The following is a 23,404-nucleotide window of genomic DNA, read 5'->3' on the forward strand; positions in this document are numbered from 1 at the left end:
GAGGCTCAATAAAATTAAAATAAAGCCTTCCTCCTCTTTCTTCCACAAATATTTCGTTAAATTCAACTGATTTCAGAAGCATAATGGTGTAATGGCCATTTAAAAAAAGAATAATAAAAAGAAAGTTTTATGGATACACTCAAAAATATATTTTTCTTTCCCCTTACAATTATGTTTGTTAAAAAAACAAAGCTTTTACAACATCGAACCAACTATCAGCTGTTCTAATAAACTTGGTAAGTAAACTCCCTGTACATCCTAAATGCTCTTAAGCATTTAGCAGTTCTTCTTACACACAAGGTAATGTCTCTGACGGAATTCAACTGGTTTGTATTTTTTGACAGATTAGGTACAGCCTTTTGTATTTCACTGGGTTGTTCTTTCTGGTTTAGCTGCAACGTCTAACATGCTCCAACACATATTCAGGAAAGTGCAAGCTGCAGACTTGTAAGCCATCCAGCTTGCATGGCATCCTCGGATATTCATCTTCTTTCCATTTGTTTTCCTCTGGATCAAAGGTGAGAATTGAATCACTGTAATGACCATTGTAACAAAGGCCTCCAAGAACCATTATCTGTTTGTCCAGCACAGCTACACCATGACCACTCCTACCGATTGGCATAGAAGCCAATATAGTCCACTGATCGGTATCTGGGTCATAGACCTCTGTGGAAGGACAACCTTGAGATTCGAAGGAGGCTCTCAGGATCACACAGACACCACCAAAGACATAAAGCTTACCATTATAAGAAATCATTTTGTGAAAGCATCTTGCATAATTCATTTTGCATTTGTTCTCCCAACAGTTAGTGACCACTTGAGTTCTCCTTGTCCGCTGCTCTACTGTCCCTTCTTTACTAGGATCAAACACACACACTTGCTTAGACGTTGAAGATGATGTAATTCCACCAGTGATATACAACTTGTTACCAAGAACAGTCCCTTCATGTCCGTATTTATTGACTGGATAGGGATCCACAAATTCCCATTTATCTTCAGTAATATCATAACGTTCTGTTGAGTAAAAGGTTTCATCCCTGGTTCTCCCAGCCACTGCATAAACATACCTCCCAATAACTCCAACAGCAAACTCAGAACGTGGAACGGACATGTCTGCCATTCGTAACCAAGTGTTCTGTCTTGGGTCATATCTAAACACTTTGGACGAAGCATGAAACTCGCCATCTGGCCCCAGTTCTTCCCCTCCTAACAGGAACACAAAGTTATTCACAATGGCAAGGCAGTCTGGTCGTAAAGGTACTTGAGGACCCTCTAGCTCCCACCAGACCCTTGGCTTGTGCAAGAGAAGAATTTTACTGTTTACCATACTGTGTCCTATCATTCCTCTAAATACTGCAGTCTGGGGTTTGGCAGAACGTATTTTGTTCGATTTCATTTCCATCAAAGGCTGTTGGTGAACGCTATGAAAGTAATTCATGGCTTGGTCAACCTCATGTCGCAGCTGCCGGGAGTATCGATAAAACTCTGATGTTTTTACCTATGAATACATTTAAAAGACATTAAAATTCTGACCAAGAGAAACAATCCAGAAAACCTAAATGACTGTGTGTCACTGGAAGATTATTTTACTTAGTTTCATTCAGGCAATCTTGAGAGTAATTGTATTTGTGCATGAAGGCTTAAGCTAACGTATTGTTATTCAAAATCCAGAAGGCAATTTAGTGATCAGCAGCAATGACTAACATTTTCAGCAGAATACTCACACACAGAATTTAAGTTGGAATTAGGCACAACTGAAATCCCCAAGCCTAAAAAACACTATTCATTCTTTCCCAAGAAGCCTCTGTTCATCTTCTGCTTAATCCACAAAGCATCTAAATGAAGAATGAACTATTCTTTTGGTGTTGAAAATCATTCTATGCACCCATTCTGTGTTTACCAGGGTCTATCCTTGTTAAGCGTTTGCTGAATTCTCGCAACCAAGCCCAAGCAGGTATTCCTGAATGGTAGGCTCTCCTCACACAACTATTTAAGTGGGGTGGGAAGGGAAGGCAATCAAACCCCTCCTTCAGAACATGTGACTGCACTAACCGCTCATCATGATGGTTACATTTATAGGTCCCCTCTGCGAGTCTCCATGTTAACAAATGCCTTTAACACAGGAGGAAAATATCTCAACCTATAATCCTTTGGTTGTGCATTTATTTGGAAATTGGTGGACATAGGTTTAAACTTCCTCTTCCCAGGTAAGAGCTACCACCTTTGAATTACCACACAGTAGTGAAGTGCCATCCCAATCCGAAAAGAGCTACCCCTGCACAGCTTCACTGGAGTTGGGAGTGAGTGGAAGATTATAAGAATTCATCTTTCTAGGACACTTCCTATTATCTAAGTCAATTTAAGTCCCAAGACTGGTTCTGAGACAATTCCAAAACACACCCCTGTCTTGAACACTTTAACTAATCTAGCTTCAGACAGCCCTCAGGCCACCACGTGCTTCTCTTCAAAGAGGTTTCATTCTTCCTGTACAGTCTGGTCTAACAAAACATTCTGAATTACACATCTAAAACAAATAAAACCCCACTAGATATGGCCAAATCCACAAATCCTCTATCAGATTTGATCCTAAGTCCCCATTTCTTTCACATGAAACAGATTGCTTTCACACACCCCAAATACCTTTAGTACCTACTAGCTTCAGAAAGAGAAGCAATGCTTGGAAAAAATGTAAGGCCACTCTGAAAGCTCAAAGTTACCACACAGTAACACCAGAATTTACTATCTTTCAGTATTTGTTCCCCACCTCCTCCTATTCCCTGCCCCAAGTAATAAAAGCCTGTACCACCACTTACCTAACAGGGGGTGGTACAAGTTTTCATGTATCTGAAAAGCAATTTGGAAATATATGTTTTTATACCTTGTGAATACAGCAGTTGCTTATTCCATAACACATACTACTAAAATGTTAACTTTGTGTTAATCCTTTCTCTTCCTTGTACAGTAATGAAGACATTCCGCTCCAAGATAAATATTTTTTTAAACTTTTTGAAATGTTACTATTGGACAGAATCTGCACAGACTGAAATTGTTTTATATACCCGATTTTCAAAACTCCTGAATACTAACCTATTGTTGTGATGCACTTTGTAGCTCAAGAGAGCAATTTAACAGTTTTATTTATGCTTTTTCTTTATTTTGACAAGTTCAACTTATCTTGGAAAAAGAAGATGGGCACACACAGATTGCAAATATTATTCTCGGAGCAACATCCAACTTCTTTCTACTGTATTTATGAGGGTGATTAGGGAGCAAAAAGGTTTACTTAGGCATAGTGCTCATAAAACACCCACCGTAAGGACAACTTTTGTGGGGAATAACATCTATTTTCTTCCTTTATATAAAGAATATATCATAAAAACACAGGCAATTTGCTCATACGGCATCTGAATAAACCGTAGAGCCTGACTGAGAAGGTAACTTCCAGCAAATATGCTGGGGGTGAGGTAGCAGGGAAAACCACAGAACAGAAAAATGGTAAAATACAGAAAGTTTTAAAGGGTAAAAAAAATTACATAGGAAATTAAAATAACAAAGACTCTTACTTTACCCTTAAAAGTAACTTTCAAATTCTAAACCAGCATGACTATTTCACACACTCCCAAACTGGAGCTATCATTTTGAAAATTGAAGAAAAAAGATAAAAGAATTTTTGTTCCACCTATATGCATTTCAAATTTTCTTGGACTCGTTATGGAAGACAACAGGATCAACACACTAACAATGTGAAGCATGCCAGCAAAGCCTGGCAGAGATAGAAAATGTATTTTCTTCCCCCCCCTCAACATTTACCATTGTCTTTAGATCTAGAAACTGAAATACCAGCCAGAAACTGGAATCAAGCTGTATATAGCCTCACCACTATACTTCTTTCCATAGCCTAAACCTCACCCCATGAGAGCATGCAAAAGCAAACAAGGACTATCTCTCATTCCAGACAGAGAATCTCAAGACCAGGGAATCAATCTACCAGTACTACTTCTCTTGACAAAGCACTGAAATGAAAGCAAAGCCTCAATCTCTTACCTTAAACCAGAAAGACATCAAGAAGCAAGTATTACTACCAGTTATAAACAACTCTTGGGGAAGCTATCTACAAGCATAATCTTGAAGAGATGAACATAAAAATATATAAGCACTATCAATTCTTACAATATTCAGGGAAAAAAAAAAAGACAAAAAAAATCCCAAACAAACAAATTGCAACATAGACTGATATACTACGTAAATTCTGGTGAGAAAAGGTAGTACAAGGATTCCTCGATTTCACTGTTGAGGAAAAATACCACTGTTTCTAAACTTCCAGCTTTCCATAGCACAACCTTTGCAATACAGGAGCAGTACCTCTCTGAAGGCTCAAACGATGGTCTAAGATAACTGTCAGAATATGTCTCTATGAAAGTACAGACTGCTCAGGCTTGCTTGATGCAAATGAAGACAAAGTGAATGTAGGTCAGTTTACCCACTTACATATTCACATGCTGTCTGTGTGAAATCTTCCAGAATTATTTTAAATTCCTATTCAGCCCTTCGTAAGGAAAACCCTCCACCTACACTTCTGAATAACTTTACAATGCTTTTAATTACTTGTGAGTACAATCAAAAAAGAGAAGCATTAACATTTAGGTGTTTAGCTATTAAAACACAACTGTGAATTGTGCATACATTTCGGTTTGGTAGGTTAAAGAACGTGGCCTTTAGCAAGCCTTTTGTGGGAACTGCTGTCTTACATACAAAATAGGCTGAAGGAATTTCTTCAACATTCAAAATTAGGCTTCTGCCATTACCCAAAAGTGGCAAGGAGCAGTTGATCAACAACTGAGTGCTTACCAACAAACTTATTTTTCTGTTAAGCTCAAACGGAGAAGCTCTAGAAGGAAAATGCCCTTATTACCAACATACTCAATTAGAGAGAATGCTCACAGGTTTCTGCAAAGCATCCAAAACAGATGGAAATGTACACTAACTGTGATGAGCCTTGAAGTAAAACAAATGTGCATTCTTAAGAGTACATCGTCAACTCTGAACTGATTAAATATAAATGCATTTTCAAAGTATAAAAAAAGCCTATTCTGTTATCTTGCTGAAGGGTCTCAAAAAATATTTAAGTTGGATTTCCTTGGCAACCCCAATCTTACAGTAAAAAGGAATTTAATCCAAATGCTAAAGCTTTGCTCATGTGATTTTTTTCACATCCTTTCCAATTCTTTCTCTTCATTTTCTGGACAAAACCTTCTTACAGAGGTTCTGCTGGGATGTAGTGGTAATATAAAAGTTCCCAGAAGAACTCTGATGAGATCTACCTGACTGCATCACCTACCAGTTACAATGGTTCACAGCTGGACTTTTACGTACACAGGCAGGGAACAGCATAAGAAAAAAAAATCAAATGTATCATTAAAAAAAAAGAAGAAAGTAATTAAAAACATCCACTACTTATCCCTGCCTCTACTTACACACTAGGCAGTCAATATCAAAACCATCAAGACCACCAAAATCACCACCATCCCTCTAGCCATGGTAAATTGGAGCTTGATTGCATTTTGAATCAGTGAAATACTCAGTTAAAAACTGCTGGCTTTCCAAATTAATGCAGCTATTAATCATTACCTAGTTTTCTGCTGTATTGCAATGCATGCTTTTCTAGCTGAGCAGCTATGCAAGTTCTAGAATTTTCCATCTATATTTTATGAAAAAGTAAAGCCAAAAATGTATGCCATTAGTTTCTAATTTGAAAACTGATCCCCACAAAAGAGTGGATGCAACCCTTTTATGTTCATCATCCCCAAAAAATAATTAAGCAAATTAATAAGCTGCAGCAAGAACAATGAAATGCAAGGCAAATGGTCTGTAATACAAATCTGACTTAAGTATTTGGCACTTTTTTTTTTTTTAATACAACTATATGCAGCTTTGCCCTATTTTTGTCAGTTGGGCTTTTAGGAAAAAGCTTTCAAAACCGTAATGGAAGGCTGCTTTTGGAATACCCAAACTAAATATCTACTATTTGTACACCTGGTAACTAAATCTTAACATGTTATTATATGAGGTAGATATTAGTTTGGTTCCTTCTGTAGAACTGGTAAAAAAAAAAAAAAAAACACCACACAAAAAAATGTATGGCTCGTAACATGGTTCCATGATTTCTAGCCACGTAAGCAAAGAACTATTTCAAAGGTTCTAAAATTGTGCTTAGTTAAGTTTTCTATAACTGCAAGTGCTGAATGTGCAAGTGATGAAACTCAAACTCAACTATTAGGAATACAGAAGCTATGCTACACCTTTTCAATGAATAAAGATGGCATCTGTATCCGGCTTCTGGAGATCACACTTTTTCTTGAAAAATCCCTGTATTTTACTAGAGATTAAGCTGAATCAAAATTAAAGATCCATAAATCCTACCAAGTAGGATCTTTATTATTTTCACATCTACTAATCTCTGACCATATTCTAAGTACAACCATATTCCTGTCAACAAATGTTATCAAAACATTAACATTAGATCAAAACATTAGATCATCGAGTCTAACTATTAATCCAACACTGCCAAGTCCACCATTAAACCATGTCCCTAAATGCCACACCTACATGTCTTTTCATGACATGGTTGCCTCCAGTAAAAGAGAGATGAACTCAATGATCTAGGAAAAATGTCTTCTATCTCCAACCTTTCTCAAGACTTACAGAGCCATGGATATGCTTCATATAAAGTGGAAAATAATACGCTTTCAAATAAAGTGGATAGTGGAACCTGTGCTTCTCCCCATATACTTTACTTCCTAACTATTCACCATATTCTTACTTCATCAATATTTACATTTTCCTGCATAAATCTACACCTATTTTAAGGGCTAAGGAACAAAAGGAGCATCTACTCATACCTCAAAAGCAGTTTTGCAAGGACAGTTGAGAGTAAACAAACAGGCTGCACCTTCGCTTCTGTACTTCAAACACACATCACGTGTAGAGTTACGCACTCATTTCAAAGAGGACAAGTCATCCCTCTCAGATTGTAAATCTCTTCAGAAAAAGGATGTAAGAAAGAGCGGCTTAAGAGACCAAAAGAGACCATCCTTACTGTGACTTACAAAGTTCCATGTAAGTTATTTATGCACTACAGACAGGCATGTTAGTAATGCATATTAGAAAAATTACATAAGAGTACATATGACAAGTCAGCCAGTATATAGCAAATACAGTTTGCTGAACTGTTAAGAATCAATCTCAGATTGTATTTGGTACATTCACTCAGGCATTTAGTATGTGCTGGCTTCAGGTAAAGTATAATTTATGTTTGTGGATCTCAAAGAGAAAAAAAAATAAAACCAATATTCTCCCCCCTTCTACACTGAGCAAAGAGTAACATCCAGGACACTTTAAAAAAAAAAAGAAAAAAAAAAGTGTGGTTTGTATTTTGATGTTGGCTCCAACTGCAGTTGTCCTTTGTCACTTGTCATGCTGGATTACTCAATGCTCTCTAGCCAGGGCAAAACATAAATGCATTTCTAGCTGCAGCAACAAATGGCATACATACTTAGCTGTGCTTCCCTCTGCTGAGCTGTCCCACTCCAGAATCCGCGCTGGCTTCTATCTGCTCCCACATAAAATTAATGGGAAGGGTATCCACAGATAAAGCTTTTGCATGTGGGTGTATAAACTAGGATGTTGAAAACTACTTGTCTCCTTAAGTTGTACCTATCTGGCCATTTGGTAGCTGTCAGTATAAAACATGAGAAGCACTCTATGCAGGATTTATACCACAGATACCAAAACCAACTCCAGAAGTTACACCAAAATATAACGCTGAAGACAACATGTACTTTTCACTTGTGCTTACAGAAATTTAATTGAAGACAGCTTGATGCTTGAACTTAGATCCCAAAACCACAAAGAGCTGAAGCAGACTCTTTCATACAAGTCTTACCCTGTTAGACTGACCTTAAGGATACTTTATGAATCCTATCAGTTTTCTTACTGAAGGGCTTAAATGTTGTAATAATAAGGTAAAAGTATTTTTCAAAACAAGACACTACACAGCATCTTGCAGAGTTCAGCTCTTACTAGTTGGAAATCGCTTAACCCAATGTAAACATTACTGTTCTAAAACAGGTATTTATTCTGTTTATTATGTCTATTGGCTAATACAGAATCAGAAGTATATTTCATGTATTATTATTTCCTCTACTCAATTTACACACAAAAAACCCAACCCAAAATATAAAACCTCACTTGTTTATGAATTAATTGCTTTTACAATTTAAAATACAAATAAGCATAAGCCTTACTACCAAAAAGATCCAGTAGCCCTTAAACCACCAAGAACAATACAACCTTATCTGTATATTTACTAGATACCAAAATAAAAATATACAAGAAATTTATTTGCAAGACCCAACAAAAGCACAGGGTCTTAAATCCTATTAATTCACTGAAAGGTTAAAACCACACAAGTTAAAAGTTGTATCACACAAAATTAACATTTTTTAAGACAAACAGCACAGTTTAAGTAATTCCTGACCTGAATACCCTTCTGTTACTAGCCTGCAAGAGAGCTGCTTACAAAGTCTTGTAATACTCTACTGTTGACAAATACTCAAGAGTCTCAGAACAGAAAACAACTGTGTGTGCGCGTGTGTGTGTCTATTCTTCTACAGAACAGGAGAAAAAGAAAATTCTCTTTTAACATCTTGATACATACAATGATCAACTGAATTTCAGATCACCTGTTACAAAAATTCTTCTGGTATTTAAAATAAATCATTACATTTCACACCGTCAATAAGTTTTGACTGTATTATGTGCCTTGTGTAGCGCCAATGTATGTGTAAATACAGGATCAGGACTTACTTCCAACTGCTGTGTAACAACAGCAAAAGCACTGAAGATACAACACTAACACCATCCTTCAGACTTAACAGCAGATTCTAGTTTCCACTTGTAAATAAAAAATAACTGTACTTAAAACACATAAAATCTACAGTCGCTATATTTTTATTATATTAATAACAGTTATCATGCCATTTGCCCTACATACTCTATGTAGCTCTAAAATCTTTGGAAAGCAAGAAGCAACTTGCCGAAAACAGTAAGAATGACTGAAATAAAACTTCTATTAATACAAGTGACCCTATTTTGCAATGTCCTTTCCATAAGAATTCACTTTAAAACATGTATTATAAATCTACCTGTTCTCCAGTCACTGTACATATTATTGTCTAATAATCAGATGACAATACTTCCAGATGTTTGTCTTCTACTGTTTTATTAGAAAAATAAATGCTATCTTTTTATTTCTCCTAATAGGTTTGAGAATCTTACCTATTTAATGGCATGCTGCCCTAGCTAAATGATGAATCCTGTCTATTGCTTTTCAAATGCACCAACCTTCTCAAAAACACTGGATGGTGTCATCAAACAAAACCTGATGTTCTGAATGATGGTGTCCGTATGCCTCCAACGTCTTCTATCATGGCGCAGCCAGGCCTGAACAGCTTCATACAGCTCTATCTCTGGAAACCTGCTCAGATGGTCATTATCCAAGTAAGACATGAGCTTCTCAAAGCTCAGATATGAAAGGAAGTCAGGTCTGGACATGAGTGGCACGAAATTCTCTAGCAGGAAGGAATCCAATTTTTCCCTGACTCCTTCGATGTTTACACCAAAATCATCCAGAAGTCTCATAATTTCTGCACAGTTTTCTAAGCAGATTTTAGTTAAGAGAAAAGAGCAGCAAAATTTTACCACCTCTATAAGCTGGACATACATGGCAGCCTGAAGGATTTCATGAACAGTGTTCATACTCAGTTCAATAGTTCCATAGTACATGAATTGGAGGACATGACTGAAGCCTGTAGCTGTCAGACCTTTCAAATGGATTTTGTCCTGATCTCGTTCTCGCATATCAGCTGTGAACATAATCCTGAAGTAATCACTCTGGGTAGCAAGCAGTGCTTTATGGGCCTGAAACTGGTGGTCTTCAATGACAAGTGTGACATCAAGAAGCAATCCCTCCTCATACAGTGCTCTGAATCCAGCAGAGACACTGGTGTCATGGATGGAGGAGCTAAACCCTTCCACGTCCCCTGCCATGAATCACCTGGGGGGAAGAAAAAAATAAATAAATAAAAATAAAAATAAATTGTTATTTCTCGTAACATATCACAAGCCCTTCCTGACCAGATAAATCCTGAGACTGTTTATATTAAGACTTAAAAGTCTTCACCATCCTTTTGTTTTCTCTTCAGCTGAAAAAAATCAACTTAAGAAACAACTTAAACCACAAATGTTAACTATTTCTCCCCCCCCTCCCCCCCCTTTCATTTTAAAGAAAGGGAAATAAACAATAACTATGTGGTCCTGCCAAATTATTCCACACTCCAAGCTACTTAGTGACCAGATAAGGAAGAAGCAATGTTAAAAAGGTTGTCATATAGGTTTTTCCTTCTCTCTCCCTCAATCTTTCTGAAGAATTTATCTCAGGAGTGCAATAAAACACCTACTCTTGAATATCAAAGGTTTCAGAAAGGAAGCCAAACTTCCTTAACTTTGCAAATAAGCTCCAGTAGATCTGTACAAGGTATAACCTAAAAAAAAAAAATAAATTTAGTATCTTTAAAAATTTATATCAATTTGCTCAAATGTTATTTCTAGGAAACTGAACATTTTCAGAGATACTATTTGTGTGTTTCACTTCTGCAACAACATAATCGTCACCCTGTTCTCCCCCTCACCTGTTTCTTACTACAGGGATTAATTAAGGGATGAGATTTATAAAGAGCAAAATACTATGGCAACAGGAATCACTGACAAGATTAGGTCACAATAAATAATATTCTGTATACTGGGTTTATTGAAACTTAATTGCTTCTAAAGCACTTGAACATTTGCAGATGCAGTGTTACTTATGTGAAAGCTACAATCAAACTGTAAATAAGAAAAAAAAATCAAACAAACAAAACAACAACAACAAAAAAAAAACAAAAAAGGCTAGCAAGATTCTACCCTGTTAAAGGAAGACAAATATTCAACAAAAATCCTTATAAACAAACTATTCCAAATCCACGAATTTCTCATAATGTTGCTCAACTTCCTTGGGTTTAGGTACAGTGAAGTTGCACAAGGAAGCTTGAACCAGTCCAACAATTTATCACTAGTCAGAGGGCAAAGGTACACTCCATGCTCCCACCCTCTCCTCATCCTGGGGCCTGAGCTCCTGCAGCCTACTTTGAGATATTTCTGGGGTTTACTTGACTGCTTAGAAAGCCAAATCAACCCATAATTGTGACTGAAAACTAAACCAAGGGCAGGGTACGGGGAAGAGAGGGAGATGACAATGGTGACACAGTACACAAACCACCAACCCCCAGCACACACAGAAACTCAAAACCAGAGAGCTTTCTGCTTATCAGTGAGCAGACTTCTGACTTGACACTGCAGGGAGGGTGGCACAAGAGCCAACCCGATGCAGAGGGCAGGATATCACATTTGAGCAGCAACAGGGAAAAAGAGTAACATCTTTCCTTTTTGGCATTAACCAGCTACTAGGAATTGGTTCAGCCATTTCAATTTATCTCACCTTAAATTACAGCACAACATTCACTGATTTGTGCATTTAACCCTGAATTTCCTATAACAAAGTTAATAATGCCTTAGTACTGATAACCTATATGAAAAACTAAGTAATACCAACACATTTAAAAAAAAATATTATTTTCAAGGTTGTAGAACTTTACAGCAGTGTATGGACCCAGAACTGACTCAGGACCCAGCTTGGCCCAGGTTTTACAACTTCAGAGTGCTGTTATCACCCACTTCCTCAAGTAGCATCCGGACTGCTGCCATTGTAACTGGAATGTAATTTATTAGACTCCATCAATGGGTAATCATCTCCTCTCCTTAATTCATCAGCACACATCCTGGAAAACAAAACTGGAAGTACTTTTTGTCCATGTAAAACTAAAATGGCGAGTAGGTGTTTGTAGCCACACCTCATGGAATCAGCACCACTCCCATACTGTGGGACCTGCTGACAGGTTCTGTGCACAATAGAGTAAATGCTGGGAGCGTTCATGACAATTAAGGCTTTATGTTAAAATTCTAAATTCCTGTAAGTAAGTAGCAGAAAGAGAACAAAGCTGATAATGCAATCACTTTCTCGCCAGTATCCATGATAGCACACTACTCCCAACGTCACTGAAGACAAAAAGAAAATGCAAGCTGTTCTGAAGCTTCATATTTTGAGTCTCTTATTCCTGAACACAGCACAGGCCTACCAGAAAGAAAAGTTCGTACCAAATATTCTTCTTAGTTGCTGCCAATTCTTGCACAAAAGCAGACAAGGAAATAATTACTTTACTAACTTCTGACCACCTCAAAAAGAAGCAACAAACTGAAGAGTAAGCATAAAGCCTAGTTTATGGGACTTTGTTTTCTAATTGGATTTCCAGTATCAAATGAAAAGGTAAACACTAGCTTTTTTCTTTCTTTGTAACTCCTCCCCTCCTGACCCCAGTTCTCTGATGTTTAATAACAGTTGAGATCATATTTCAGTCTTTCCTATTTAAGAGATTTAATGGCCACTTGCTTTTAAGTGGGCCACCCGTTTTCATAAAATATATGGCACCCTGAAACTATCACCTCTCAATTTTGTCTGTAATCAGTCAAGAGGTTCAAACATGACTAAGATTCACAGGGCAGTGCAACCGTTAAAGTTACATTTCCTTTAGGAGGTGAACTAGGACTCATGGCTCAGCTTCAAATCCAAGATCAATGGAAAAAAATGGGACAGGACAACTGGAATTTGCAAATGTGAGATGTTAACAAAAACAGAGCAATATATTAGGGGAAAAACATCAGAAATTAAGCAACATTCTTCAGATGACTGAAACAACACATATTAATCTGAAAATAACAGGATATCCCATCACACAGGCTCATGCAGGCAGGAATCTCATGGAAGGGATTTCTTCAAAACAGTTCATACATTACTGTGCACACGAACAACAGAGAACCATACCAGCAAGATACAAACACATACTAGGGTCTTTCCCTTTAACTTGAGAAAGGTAATTACATTATAGGTACTCTGCAAATAAAAGGAGAGACATTAACTTTTATACAGGTTGGCTTTAAAAGTCCTCTTTCACCACCCTCAAAGAAGCAAAAAGCTGGCCAGTGGAAAAAAGGAGGGACAAATGGTAGAGGGCAAATGCACCAAATACAGTGAAGCACCTCCAGCGTCCCTTTTAAGGATCAAATCAAATAAATAACACACAAAACCCTAAAACCAGCGACAGAGAGTCCTGGGCAACTGGCTTTAGGTGGTGCTGCTGAGCAGGGGGAGGGGACCGGATGACATCCAGAGGGCTCTTCCAACCTCAGCTACACTGTGATTCTGTGATCAAGCTGCTTTTACATAGAAACTGCACTGATTGATTGGTTATTTTTTTTCCCAACCATGCTTTTAATTCTGATTAAACAGAAATAAGACACACCCAGGCAAAGAAAAAAAAAAAAATCAGACGGCAGCTACCACCCCTCAGATTTTAAATTATCAAAAAATAAAGTGGTAGGAATCACCAAAATACATTAATCTGTAAAAATAATTAAAAGCAGAAGTCAGCTGCAAAACACTACAATGATGACAAAGTGGTCAACACTGAATTTATTATTCCAGAATGTTTTAAAAAACATGGAGTTTTAAGTCACTTAAATTCTTATTTTCACATCCTTGCTTGTATTATTTTTAGAAAATCTACAGTTTTCAATCTCCAAATATTTTTCGTCCCAAACATCAGACAGCATTTAATGGATTATTTAAGTAGAGACAAAACCAGTAAGATTTCTTCATAACATCACCCACACAACAAATTCTGAGTGAAAAGCTAAAGACCACTTGTCTTCCTGCATTAAATAGAAGGAGTAAGTACTCTTTTTTTTCTGGCATAAAGCCATATACAGTATCAGCAGATGTATTTTTCTTTAAAACACAAAAACGCATTGGCCAGTGCAAATACACAAGGGGGTTAAATAACACAGAAACCGGGAAACTAGGTAGTCAGATGCATATTACAATTAACTGGTAAAAATCTTCATTTCTACAGCCAATAACCTCAGTCAAAAGCAAACAGCAATGTGGTAGTTCAAATATTAAAAAAGCAATACAAAATACTCTCAAACGAAGTCATTTTTCTGAAGCATAGCTGTGCCATTCCTCCCACACGCACACTTGCAATCTTAGATGTAATTCTATGCACTATTCAAATGCTGCAGCTTATTTCCCAGAGGACAGTAACGTAATGATTTTTTTTCCATATTTTCAATAAAAATGCAAAATTCAGATTTTCTTCACACATGCAAACCACAATAGCACACTTAATCCTCAGGAAGACACTTAGCCTACAGTGGTCTGTAAGAAAATTGGAACAAAAAAATCCAATGTGCAAACAACAAAGAGGGGGGAATCTAAACTGACGTTCTGCATTGTTCTGCACATATTAGAGTTGATCAGTATAATGCAGCACAGGAAGTAAGATTCTCTGCAGAAAAGAAAAAAAAGAAATATGCTTAACCTTATTGGCTTTTCCTGACATTTTCTCCTCTTTTAGCATATAATGCATTACAGAGTCTACTCCTCTGTGCTGTAAAAGCACTTACTTGGAACACTGATTTCTCATCTTTATTCTGCAGCTGTAATAGAAGTCTGAAAACCCTGTTCAAGACTGCTTTTTCTTGCTAAACAAGGAGAACCTTCTTTCCTCAGGGTGCCTGAGGCTCTTAGTCACAAGCAGAAGAAATGGAGTCTAAATGCAAAGAAGGAAGTTATGGAATATCCACTTTTTGCTTATGCCAAAAAGATGTAAAAATCTATCCAAATGCAGTACTGCCTGAAAAAGTACCGTTTAAATAAGTCTGTTTATGTAATATGTAAGCTTATACACACTTTCTAGGGATAGAAATGTTTTGTTCTAGAAAGTATTTACATTACCAACTCTAACACACCAGCTGGAAGGCAGATTTCTGCTTTTCTTTACTGCTGTTCCTTAATAGCTCATTTGAGATGCTGAGACAGACCTAGCTAGTTCCTCTGTTTACAGATCATGAAATACGTATTCATTCTACCTTCATTAGAGAAATTCTGAAAAAGCACTTATGTGAACACAACTCAATTTATTATGTGAATTCACATAATAAAATATTGTATTTACAAGTTGCATGAAAGGATATTTCACCAGATATACAGAACTATACTCCGGTTACATAAAGTAATAAAATAGAGCTTAAAATCCAGTAATCTGTTCCATCTATCCCATGCCTTTCATCCATCAAAAACATGCATTTAAATGCAGATTTAAAAGCCATTACATATGCTTTAGTGAGGTGCATAGCAAAGACTGCTTAGAGGAGAATTCTTCAACCCTAATTTGTTAAAACAAACATTTTCCTGCACAAACAGGACTTTTCTCCAGTGTTTCAGACATATGAAAACACAATACACACAGGCATTTGAACATACAAGGAAAACATTCACAACTGCACATATCCATCACTAAAACTTGGGCCTTTGAATGCAGTGCACTGCAATGAGAACACAGCGAGTGTAAAAATATATATTTACACAGTATATATAATTTATCCCCCAAATGAAGCTTTTATTTACACAGTTTGACGCTAGAACTATTCAACTTTTCCCAAACCACCATTTTTCATCATAATTCTCCACTAACAGCAGCAGAAAAAATAATGCAGAAGTAAGACAGATCAACAACCAGTCGACATCAAAACTTTCCATTGCTAAAACAATTGCAAATGTAGGAAACAAACACACACATCAAGTTTGTATGTGTTTTATCTAAAAGCCTTCAGAACGAATATGCTATGTTTAAGAAATAATTTATCTTAAACACATTGGTAGGTTCACCCTAAGGACTTCACCCAATCCGTGCTGAGAATTCAAAAAACACTGGATTACTTTGGAAGCGAGTAGTCACGAGCTTACTGATTGCTCCAGAGGAGCCAGACTGCCAGAACTCGAAATTAAAACTTGGGCAGTCCTGAAAACTGTCCATACTGTACAAAGAACTTTGCAGCGGCACACATCTGACCATGAGAGCTCCTCTTACAACCTCTACCCATGTGGCTGTCTCTGAGCAATCTGCATCAGTCTGTAACAACAGCAGCACTTCCGTAATACACCAGCCATCTCTGAGGTCATCTTGGTTAGGCTAGAAGCATTCCGAGAACTAGTTATAACCAAACATACCAAAACTCTGTATGGATTGTCTCTCAGTTCTGTACACGTCATTCTTAAGTATGCTAGAACCCTGCTGAGTAGTCCTTAGCTCTTCTCCACAAAGAAGAGTACTAGAAGAGCGTTTTGTTCTGTTTTCTTTTTGAGAAATGTCTAACCCAAGTAGATGTGTTGGTGTTCGCGTATGCAGGTATTCATAATAGGCAGGTTTTTCAGGTCACATTACACTCTGTTCCTAAAAACTTAATCTATAACCCAATTCAGCCTTTCTGCACAGAAGGATCCAAATGTTACAAGCACACACACAAAATATCAGAACAATTTTGTTTCAAAATACTGTTAAAAAATATAGTTTTCACATATGTTCAATTTAGACAAATACTAATTGATTATAAGTTAGAACTCTCCATTTTACAACATGAGCCTCCAGAGAATAAAATATGCTCCCCAGCTTAAATCCAGCTTTTGATGACTATCAAAAGGATTCTGATGAAAGTACATGCTTGACAAGCATTTTAAGACTGCCAGACATATGCATCAGATGTAGTTACTTGGCCAGTTTAACTTCACCTAACTGAAAGTCAGCTTCTGTCTCATGAATTAACCATCAATGAGATACACATTGGTTTCTCATCAGATCAGCCCATTATGCAGATGATATAACTACACTTCAGACATTAAAACAGTTTAAACCATTTGGCTAAAAGCTCACTGCATCACTATACCTGTACAGAAAAACATGCTCCTGAACATGTTCCAGAACATGAAAAAATGCTCAATGCTCTTCCAGTTACAGTTACTGATAGCAGAACAGGTGCCCAGGATAAAATATTTTTAATATATCCATAAGAAAGAGTATTGTCTTTAACTAGAAAAACTTTTATCATTAATACCCAAGAGTTAAATGATATTAGTGTTAAAAACTACATGTTTGCCACTGCTCTTGAAGTGGACAGGCCTGCTCTGAGTATCAACATTCCTTTTATATATATTTGTGGTTTCTATAATAATTTTTCCAAATGTAAGAAAAAATATTAATAAAGAGTGATATTCTCAATATTAAGATACTTGTCAAGAAAATCATAGGGTATTTTATACAGAAAAGTAGCAAGTTAAGTAGCAAAAATCAAATCCTATAGTTTTGGACTCTCATCACACAAATTTTTAGCATAATAAAAAGGTAACGAGATAAAAGTAGTATTTAAACTATATTGGCAAAAATAATTTTAACCTAAATTGAACTACCCCTTACAATTGTCTGTTATTATCTGTGCATTTACTGCTAACTTAATACTTTTAGCATCTTCTGCAAAAATGAAATTAGTGAGATTGTGCCTTTTGTTCAGGACATACAGCTTTTGACCTCATCAGAAAGACAGAAATCTCAAACTTACTAAATTTCTAGTTTCCCCACAAATTGCCAGCTAGATAGTGTCTCCAATGTGAGCTCAACAGTTATCTCTTCTACTTTGCTTGCTGAAAGGCAAATCAACACACATGTAAATTCAAACCAGCCACAGGGTATAATTAAGAGAAGTGAAAAGAGGAGTGACTGTGGGAAAGTTTATAGGACATGTGTCAGAAATTAAACTCCTTGGTTAGGTGTTGGAAAATAGCAGAAAGGCTGCTGACGTGTGGTGGTATGCTGAGGGGATCCGAGCGTGAACTGGGGCAATGGTGGTGAGAAGAGCTGGGTTATTATCTCAGGGACAGGTATACACAACAAAGAAGTTAACAGGAAGCCAGACTTCAGTAGTTCTGCCCTTTTATCCAGTAACAGCTTTACGGTTCCCCTATTATTCTAAAGGGGAGGGAAAAAAACAACCGAACAACACAACCCACCACCCCCCCAAAAAACTTGATATTTTTAAGCGACATTTAAGTATTTCCCAAATAAGTCAAAGCTTCAGTACCAATCCTGGGCAGCAATCTGCTCGTTCAGCTCAGAGATACTTTTTTCTCTCCCAATGCTACTGATCGCGAAATAGCCACTTTCGGGGAACGAACTCGGATGACCTACTTCAGCTTATCGGATTGACACGTTTTGCACCACTCTGCCGTGAGCGAAAGCTCGCAGGCCGAACTCCTCAACGAAGTGGGCAGGCGGGCTCCGACTTAGAGACATGCCGCAGCAGCAGCCCGCGGCGCCCGGCTGGGGGCGGGGCGCCCCTCAGAGGCCGTCCCGCGGGCGCGCAATGCTTTCACTGCGCCCGCTCGTCCGACACCGCTCAGCGCGGCCCCACAGTGCCCGCCGTCCCGCTACACCTTGCCTCCCTCCGCCACTCCCGGCGCCCGAGGGCACCTGGCCCACCACCTCCGCCCGCCGCGGCCGGCTCAGCCCTAGCAGGAGGGTCCCTGAAGACCAGGAAGGGGCCTGGGCCGCCCCCGGTAGGGCAACGCAGTGGCGGGAGGGACCAGAGGACCTCGGCGGCGGCTTCACCTACCTCTCGGCAGCGGCGGCGCTGAAGACGCGGCTCCTCCCGCTGTACCGGCGGAGAGGGGTACCTCTGTGTAACATAAAGCCGGGGGCGGCAGCGGCGAAGGGAGGCGCCGGGGGACTGAAGAGAGGGGCAATGGCTGAGGCAAAGCCAGGAGGAGGCGGAGAAGGCGGAGGAAGGGGGGATCCTGGGCTCCCTCCTCCCTACGGTCCGCGCTCAGGGGGAGGTGGGGAACCGCCCCCCGCCGCGCCGCCCGGGCACCGTCGCTCCGGCCTGGCCTCGCCCCCGGGGTCCGCGCAGCTCCCGCCCGTCCCCCGCGGCTCACACTTGTTTACCTTCTGCGCTGCTTAGCACGGCCGCAGCCGCCATCTTCCCCCGCGAGAGGCACCCCTCGCCGGCCGTCACTTCCGCCGCCACCTGCGGGCCCGGGCGGAGGAGAGGGGTGCGCGCCCGGAGCGGCGAAGAGCCGACGCCGCGCTCCCGCCTCAGGCGGCCTGGCCCGGCCTAGCGGCCGGTTCCCGCCCTGCGGCGTGCCCTGTCCTACCTGCACCTCCCTGCCCCATGCCGAGTGAACCAGGCGCCGGGCCGGCCCTGTCGCCGCTGGGATAGCGGGCACGCCCCGCGGAGAGAAGTCCCTTGACGGGGGCCTGGCCAAGCGGCACCAGCAAGCATCGTCTGCATGTGGCTCACAAGGACGCTCAGCCACGGCCATCTGCTTTTGGTATCTCGAGACTGTGTGGTTTTCTTCCACCCCTCGGCCCTTAGGCCGGTTCCCGCCACAAACTACGGCCCCTTTCCACAAGACTGTCAGTTTTCCAGGGCAGAAGCCCCGCTCGCCTGTAGAGTTGCAATCCATCCCGCGAAACAGCCACCCCTGCCAGCAGGTTGCTGCGTGCCTGCCCTGACGCCGGGTCAGCCGCAGGTGCTGCCAGCAGATCCTGGCTCCCTTCTGGCTCCAGGCCGGCAGCCCTGCCAGCCGGTGTGGGAACCAGGCCATCCTGGGTGAGCCCAAGGGGCCAGGGCCGCCAGCCACCACGGGTGCTCAGCGTAGCTGCCCTTGAGCAACAAACTGCATGCAGGCTGTGCATGCAGGGAAGCTGCAGCCCAGCCTGGGGTGAACAGGGCTTTGTCTTGGCACAAATATCACCTCCTTGCTTTATCTTGCCTTTGTCTGGCAAATTCCAACTTTATTGAGGTAAACTAAATTACATGGACCTTTGGTTTGCTACTGTCACCCCAGCATTTGCTACCTTACTACGTACCTCCCTGTCACCTCCTATGTCATTCACTGCTTTAAATAGCAGACCACAGGCTGCCATCTCCTCCCTGTTTATTGCTGTTCCCATCTCCTTCACTGCCTATTTTCAGTCTCTCATTACCACCCCCACCCCATTCTTGGTCTGTAAAACAAGAGCATGCCTCCCCTATAGCTGCCACCCCCCCCCCCCCCAAGCTGAGTATCCTTCCCACCCTCCACAGCTCCACACAAAGAACCAGCAATCCCACGCACTGCTTCACAAAAGACTTCCCACTGCTAATTCCCACTCTCCTCAACTGCCCTCCTACCGCTCCCTCACCGCCTACTTACTCCAGACTACAATCAACTTGCTCCCATTCACTCCTTCATCACGGCGGCCTGTTCACTCTCTGCTCAGCACACTTGATACTACTCCATCTCATCTGCTTACTCAGACAGTAAGTTTTCCCCATCTTCCCAGTCACTGTTTTAAAACCTGTTACTCGTGAACTTACGGTAAAACAACTGACCTTTCAGTACAGACTGTGTCAAGACAGCTACCGTTCCTCTTGCCTAACCCTCAAAGGAAAAGACATTCTCTCCCTTATTCATAGGGTATGTGTTCTGCCACACCAAGCACGTACCCACTCACATCTCATGCTTCAGCAAAAAAAAAAAAAAAAAAAAAAAAAAAGGAGTAAAAGGAGTAGAAAGCAAGTTTCTCATACACAGAAATTATACAACCAAACCTTTGTGCATTCTCCTGCCCTCTTCAGACTTTTGACCTTCCTAGGTCAGAGAGGATCAGAAAAGCTAAGTAGGACCATGCTGGTTTTACCTGACTGTCATTTTGCTCTTTGCAGCAAGCTGTGCCTCAAGATGATCTTCAGGTCTCTCCTACACACTTCCACAGAAAAGGAGCTCAAACCTAGCAAAAAATAAAACCAAAAAAACCCAAACCAACAGCTTTGTCATCCTTATTCTTAATATTTTAAAACACAAAACACTGCCACCCTCCTCTCCTTCACATTGGACAATTTGCCTCTACCAAAAAATCAAAATATGTTAATAATGCCTCAATTATAGTCTCCTAAACAAAAATGTGAGACCGTTAAATGTGGGACCTCAACAACGAGCAGCAGTATCAACATTATATTAGTTAATATTAATTTACATAGAGATTTGGGCTGACCCCTCTGATTTAGGCAATTGTACTAAGTAGTTCCCACTGGCTTAATTGAGACTATTGTAAGGAAAAAAATCCTGATGCAAGGTTTTCAGTTAAATTAATACACTATTTACTGTTTGAGTAATTTTAATCTTTCTTTTATATATATACGAAATATACTTGATAACTCCTGGAAATGTTTTTTGTACTGTAGTTGGGGTTGTTTGGCCTGGAGAAGAGAAGGCTCTGGGGAGATCTTACAGCAGCTTCCAGTATCTAAAGGGCACCTATAAGAAATCTGGAAAGGGACTTTTGACAAGGGCATGTAAGGATAGGACAAGAGGGGATGGCTTTAAACTAAAAAAGGGTAGATTTAGATTACATATTAGGAAACAATTATTTACTGTGAGAGTTGTGAGACATTGGAACAGGCTGCCCAATGAAGCAGTGTTCAAGGCCAGGCTGGACAGGGCTTTGAGCAACCTGGTCTAGGGGAAGGTGTCCCTGCCCATGGCAGGGGGTTTGGAACTAGGTGATCTCTAAGGTTCCTTCCAACCCAAACCATTCTATGATTCTATGAAATAATTAAACATGTGCAGTTTTATAGATTTTTCTGGGTTTTCTTCATGTTACAAGTATTTCCAAATACAGTGAAACAAGATAATGACACCATCCCAGAACATGCAAAATGTATCATCTCACTGTTAAAATAGAAGCAACAGTTTGTGTACTTTTTTTTTTTCTTTTTTTCAGATTCCTGACAGGGTTCTTGGCAAGTATTAAATCCTTTCTGAAGGCTGCTGCAAATGTGACAAAAAACTGTTTCCATAATTTTACACTGCACTGCATTATTGCATAATTTAAATGGCTAAGTAACTAGAGTCTAGTATTTTCAGTTAATTTTCATAAACGAATGATTACATATGCCTGGATGCCGAGGCAACTACAACAAAGTATTGCATCATGCTCCCACTATATTTTGTGTATCTTGGTCATGAGCTTCTACTGTTTTTCCTAGAAGTGAGATATTTTAGACAAATCAAAAACATCACATGGCCCAATGAAAGGTTAGATATGAACATTTATTTTCCAGGCCAATGTACAAAATTACTGGCTTTCAAGACAAAATATATTTTGTCATTAGCAGCACCATTATACACACTGAGGTTTTGTACCTCACATTCACATTTCTTCAAAACAAGAACCCTGGCAATGTGCTGTATCCAGAACACACTCCTAACTCTTGTCTCAGAAAAGAATGGAAATAGTAGTATTTGCAAAAGTGGGAGGCTACATGCATTGTTAAACCAGGCATACCAGTTTCACACAGATTTCTATCACCACATTTTAATCACGTGGCTGTCTGCTGCAAACCTGTTTTTTTTACCCAAGCAGTTAGCCAGGCAAAAATCTAAGAACCATATTTTTTTCCAGCAGGCAAAGCCACTGTTGATGAATGTGCCTCTATTTCCTATAACTGGTTACTTACATTGAAACCTGTTTCTCTGATGATGGAAGAAATCTTAGTAGTAGCAACATCCTCTATGTCTTTAAGAGGTTTCCACGAAGAAGTCAATTCAATTTCCCTCAGGGTAGGGTTGTAAATTTGGTCTTCGGTCTCTGTGGAGCTTCTAAGCTGGGTCTCATCAATGGATTGGGGATTTTATTCCATTTTTTAAGCATTTATTCATTGCATCCAAGGCTGAAAACAGCATGCATTTGATTGGGGTTTAAGCTGTTTGGTACAGCAGACTATATCTGTTCATACCATGGGGCGATCTTGTATCCCTGTGGTCTCCCTGACACTAAGCACTCAGCCTCCAAGACACAGTAACAAGAGAAAGGTTGAAATTCAAAATGTTACCAAGCTGACAGCCAGCAGAAATCACTAAGGTACGTACAGTAACATTTTACTGCTCAAACAGGTAAGTGGATCGCACATTAGATACGCACATTTCCATTATATACAAGCATATCTGTTTTCAATTTTACCACCATGCTCCTTTCTGCTTCACACCCACTCACTGCCCCAAACAAAACTACACTGACATGCTGTTTGACATGCACCAACATAAGGAATCTTTTTTTTTTTTTTTGTCCTATCTTTTAACCCAGCGAGGTCCCCATCCCGATCACCCTACCGAGGCACTGGCAGTATGTTACATCCGCAGCACGCACAGGACCAACACAGCATAACCGCGGGCCCATTGCGGGCAAAAGAGAACCCCTTTTCCACGGAAACACGGAGACGAGCGAATTCCCCAGACACTTCTCAGCAGCAGCTAAACCTATGC

The 23,404-nt window shown here is 39.8% G+C and overlaps 1 protein-coding gene across 11 annotated transcripts; it reads right to left on the minus strand.

The window, feature by feature from the left end:
• Positions 1-141: 141 nt before the first annotated feature.
• KLHL15 (kelch like family member 15) lies at positions 142-23,040 on the minus strand. Of its 11 annotated transcripts, XM_057419708.1 has the most exons (6): positions 19,041-19,188; positions 18,712-18,825; positions 14,674-14,819; positions 10,518-10,601; positions 9,403-10,114; positions 142-1,498 (listed from the first exon to the last, which is right to left on the minus strand). In XM_057419708.1, the coding sequence occupies exons 5-6, from the start codon at positions 10,105-10,107 to the stop codon at positions 389-391; spliced, it is 1,815 nt and encodes a 604-aa protein (XP_057275691.1). In that variant the 5' UTR covers positions 10,108-10,114; positions 10,518-10,601; positions 14,674-14,819; positions 18,712-18,825; positions 19,041-19,188; the 3' UTR covers positions 142-388. The 11 variants fall into 11 exon arrangements, with proteins under 11 accessions (XP_057275691.1, XP_057275697.1, XP_057275695.1 ...); XM_057419714.1 differs by lacking the exons at positions 14,674-14,819; positions 18,712-18,825; positions 19,041-19,188 and adding exons at positions 20,781-20,870; positions 22,600-23,040; XM_057419712.1 differs by lacking the exon at positions 18,712-18,825.
• Positions 23,041-23,404: the final 364 nt, after the last annotated feature.

Source organism: Pezoporus wallicus, unplaced genomic scaffold (assembly GCF_028554395.1).
Source record: "Pezoporus wallicus isolate ANWC-B61680 ecotype Strahan unplaced genomic scaffold, APGP_CSIRO_Pwel_v1 contig_5767, whole genome shotgun sequence".
In the NCBI taxonomy this organism is placed as follows: domain Eukaryota; kingdom Metazoa; phylum Chordata; class Aves; order Psittaciformes; family Psittacidae; genus Pezoporus; species Pezoporus wallicus.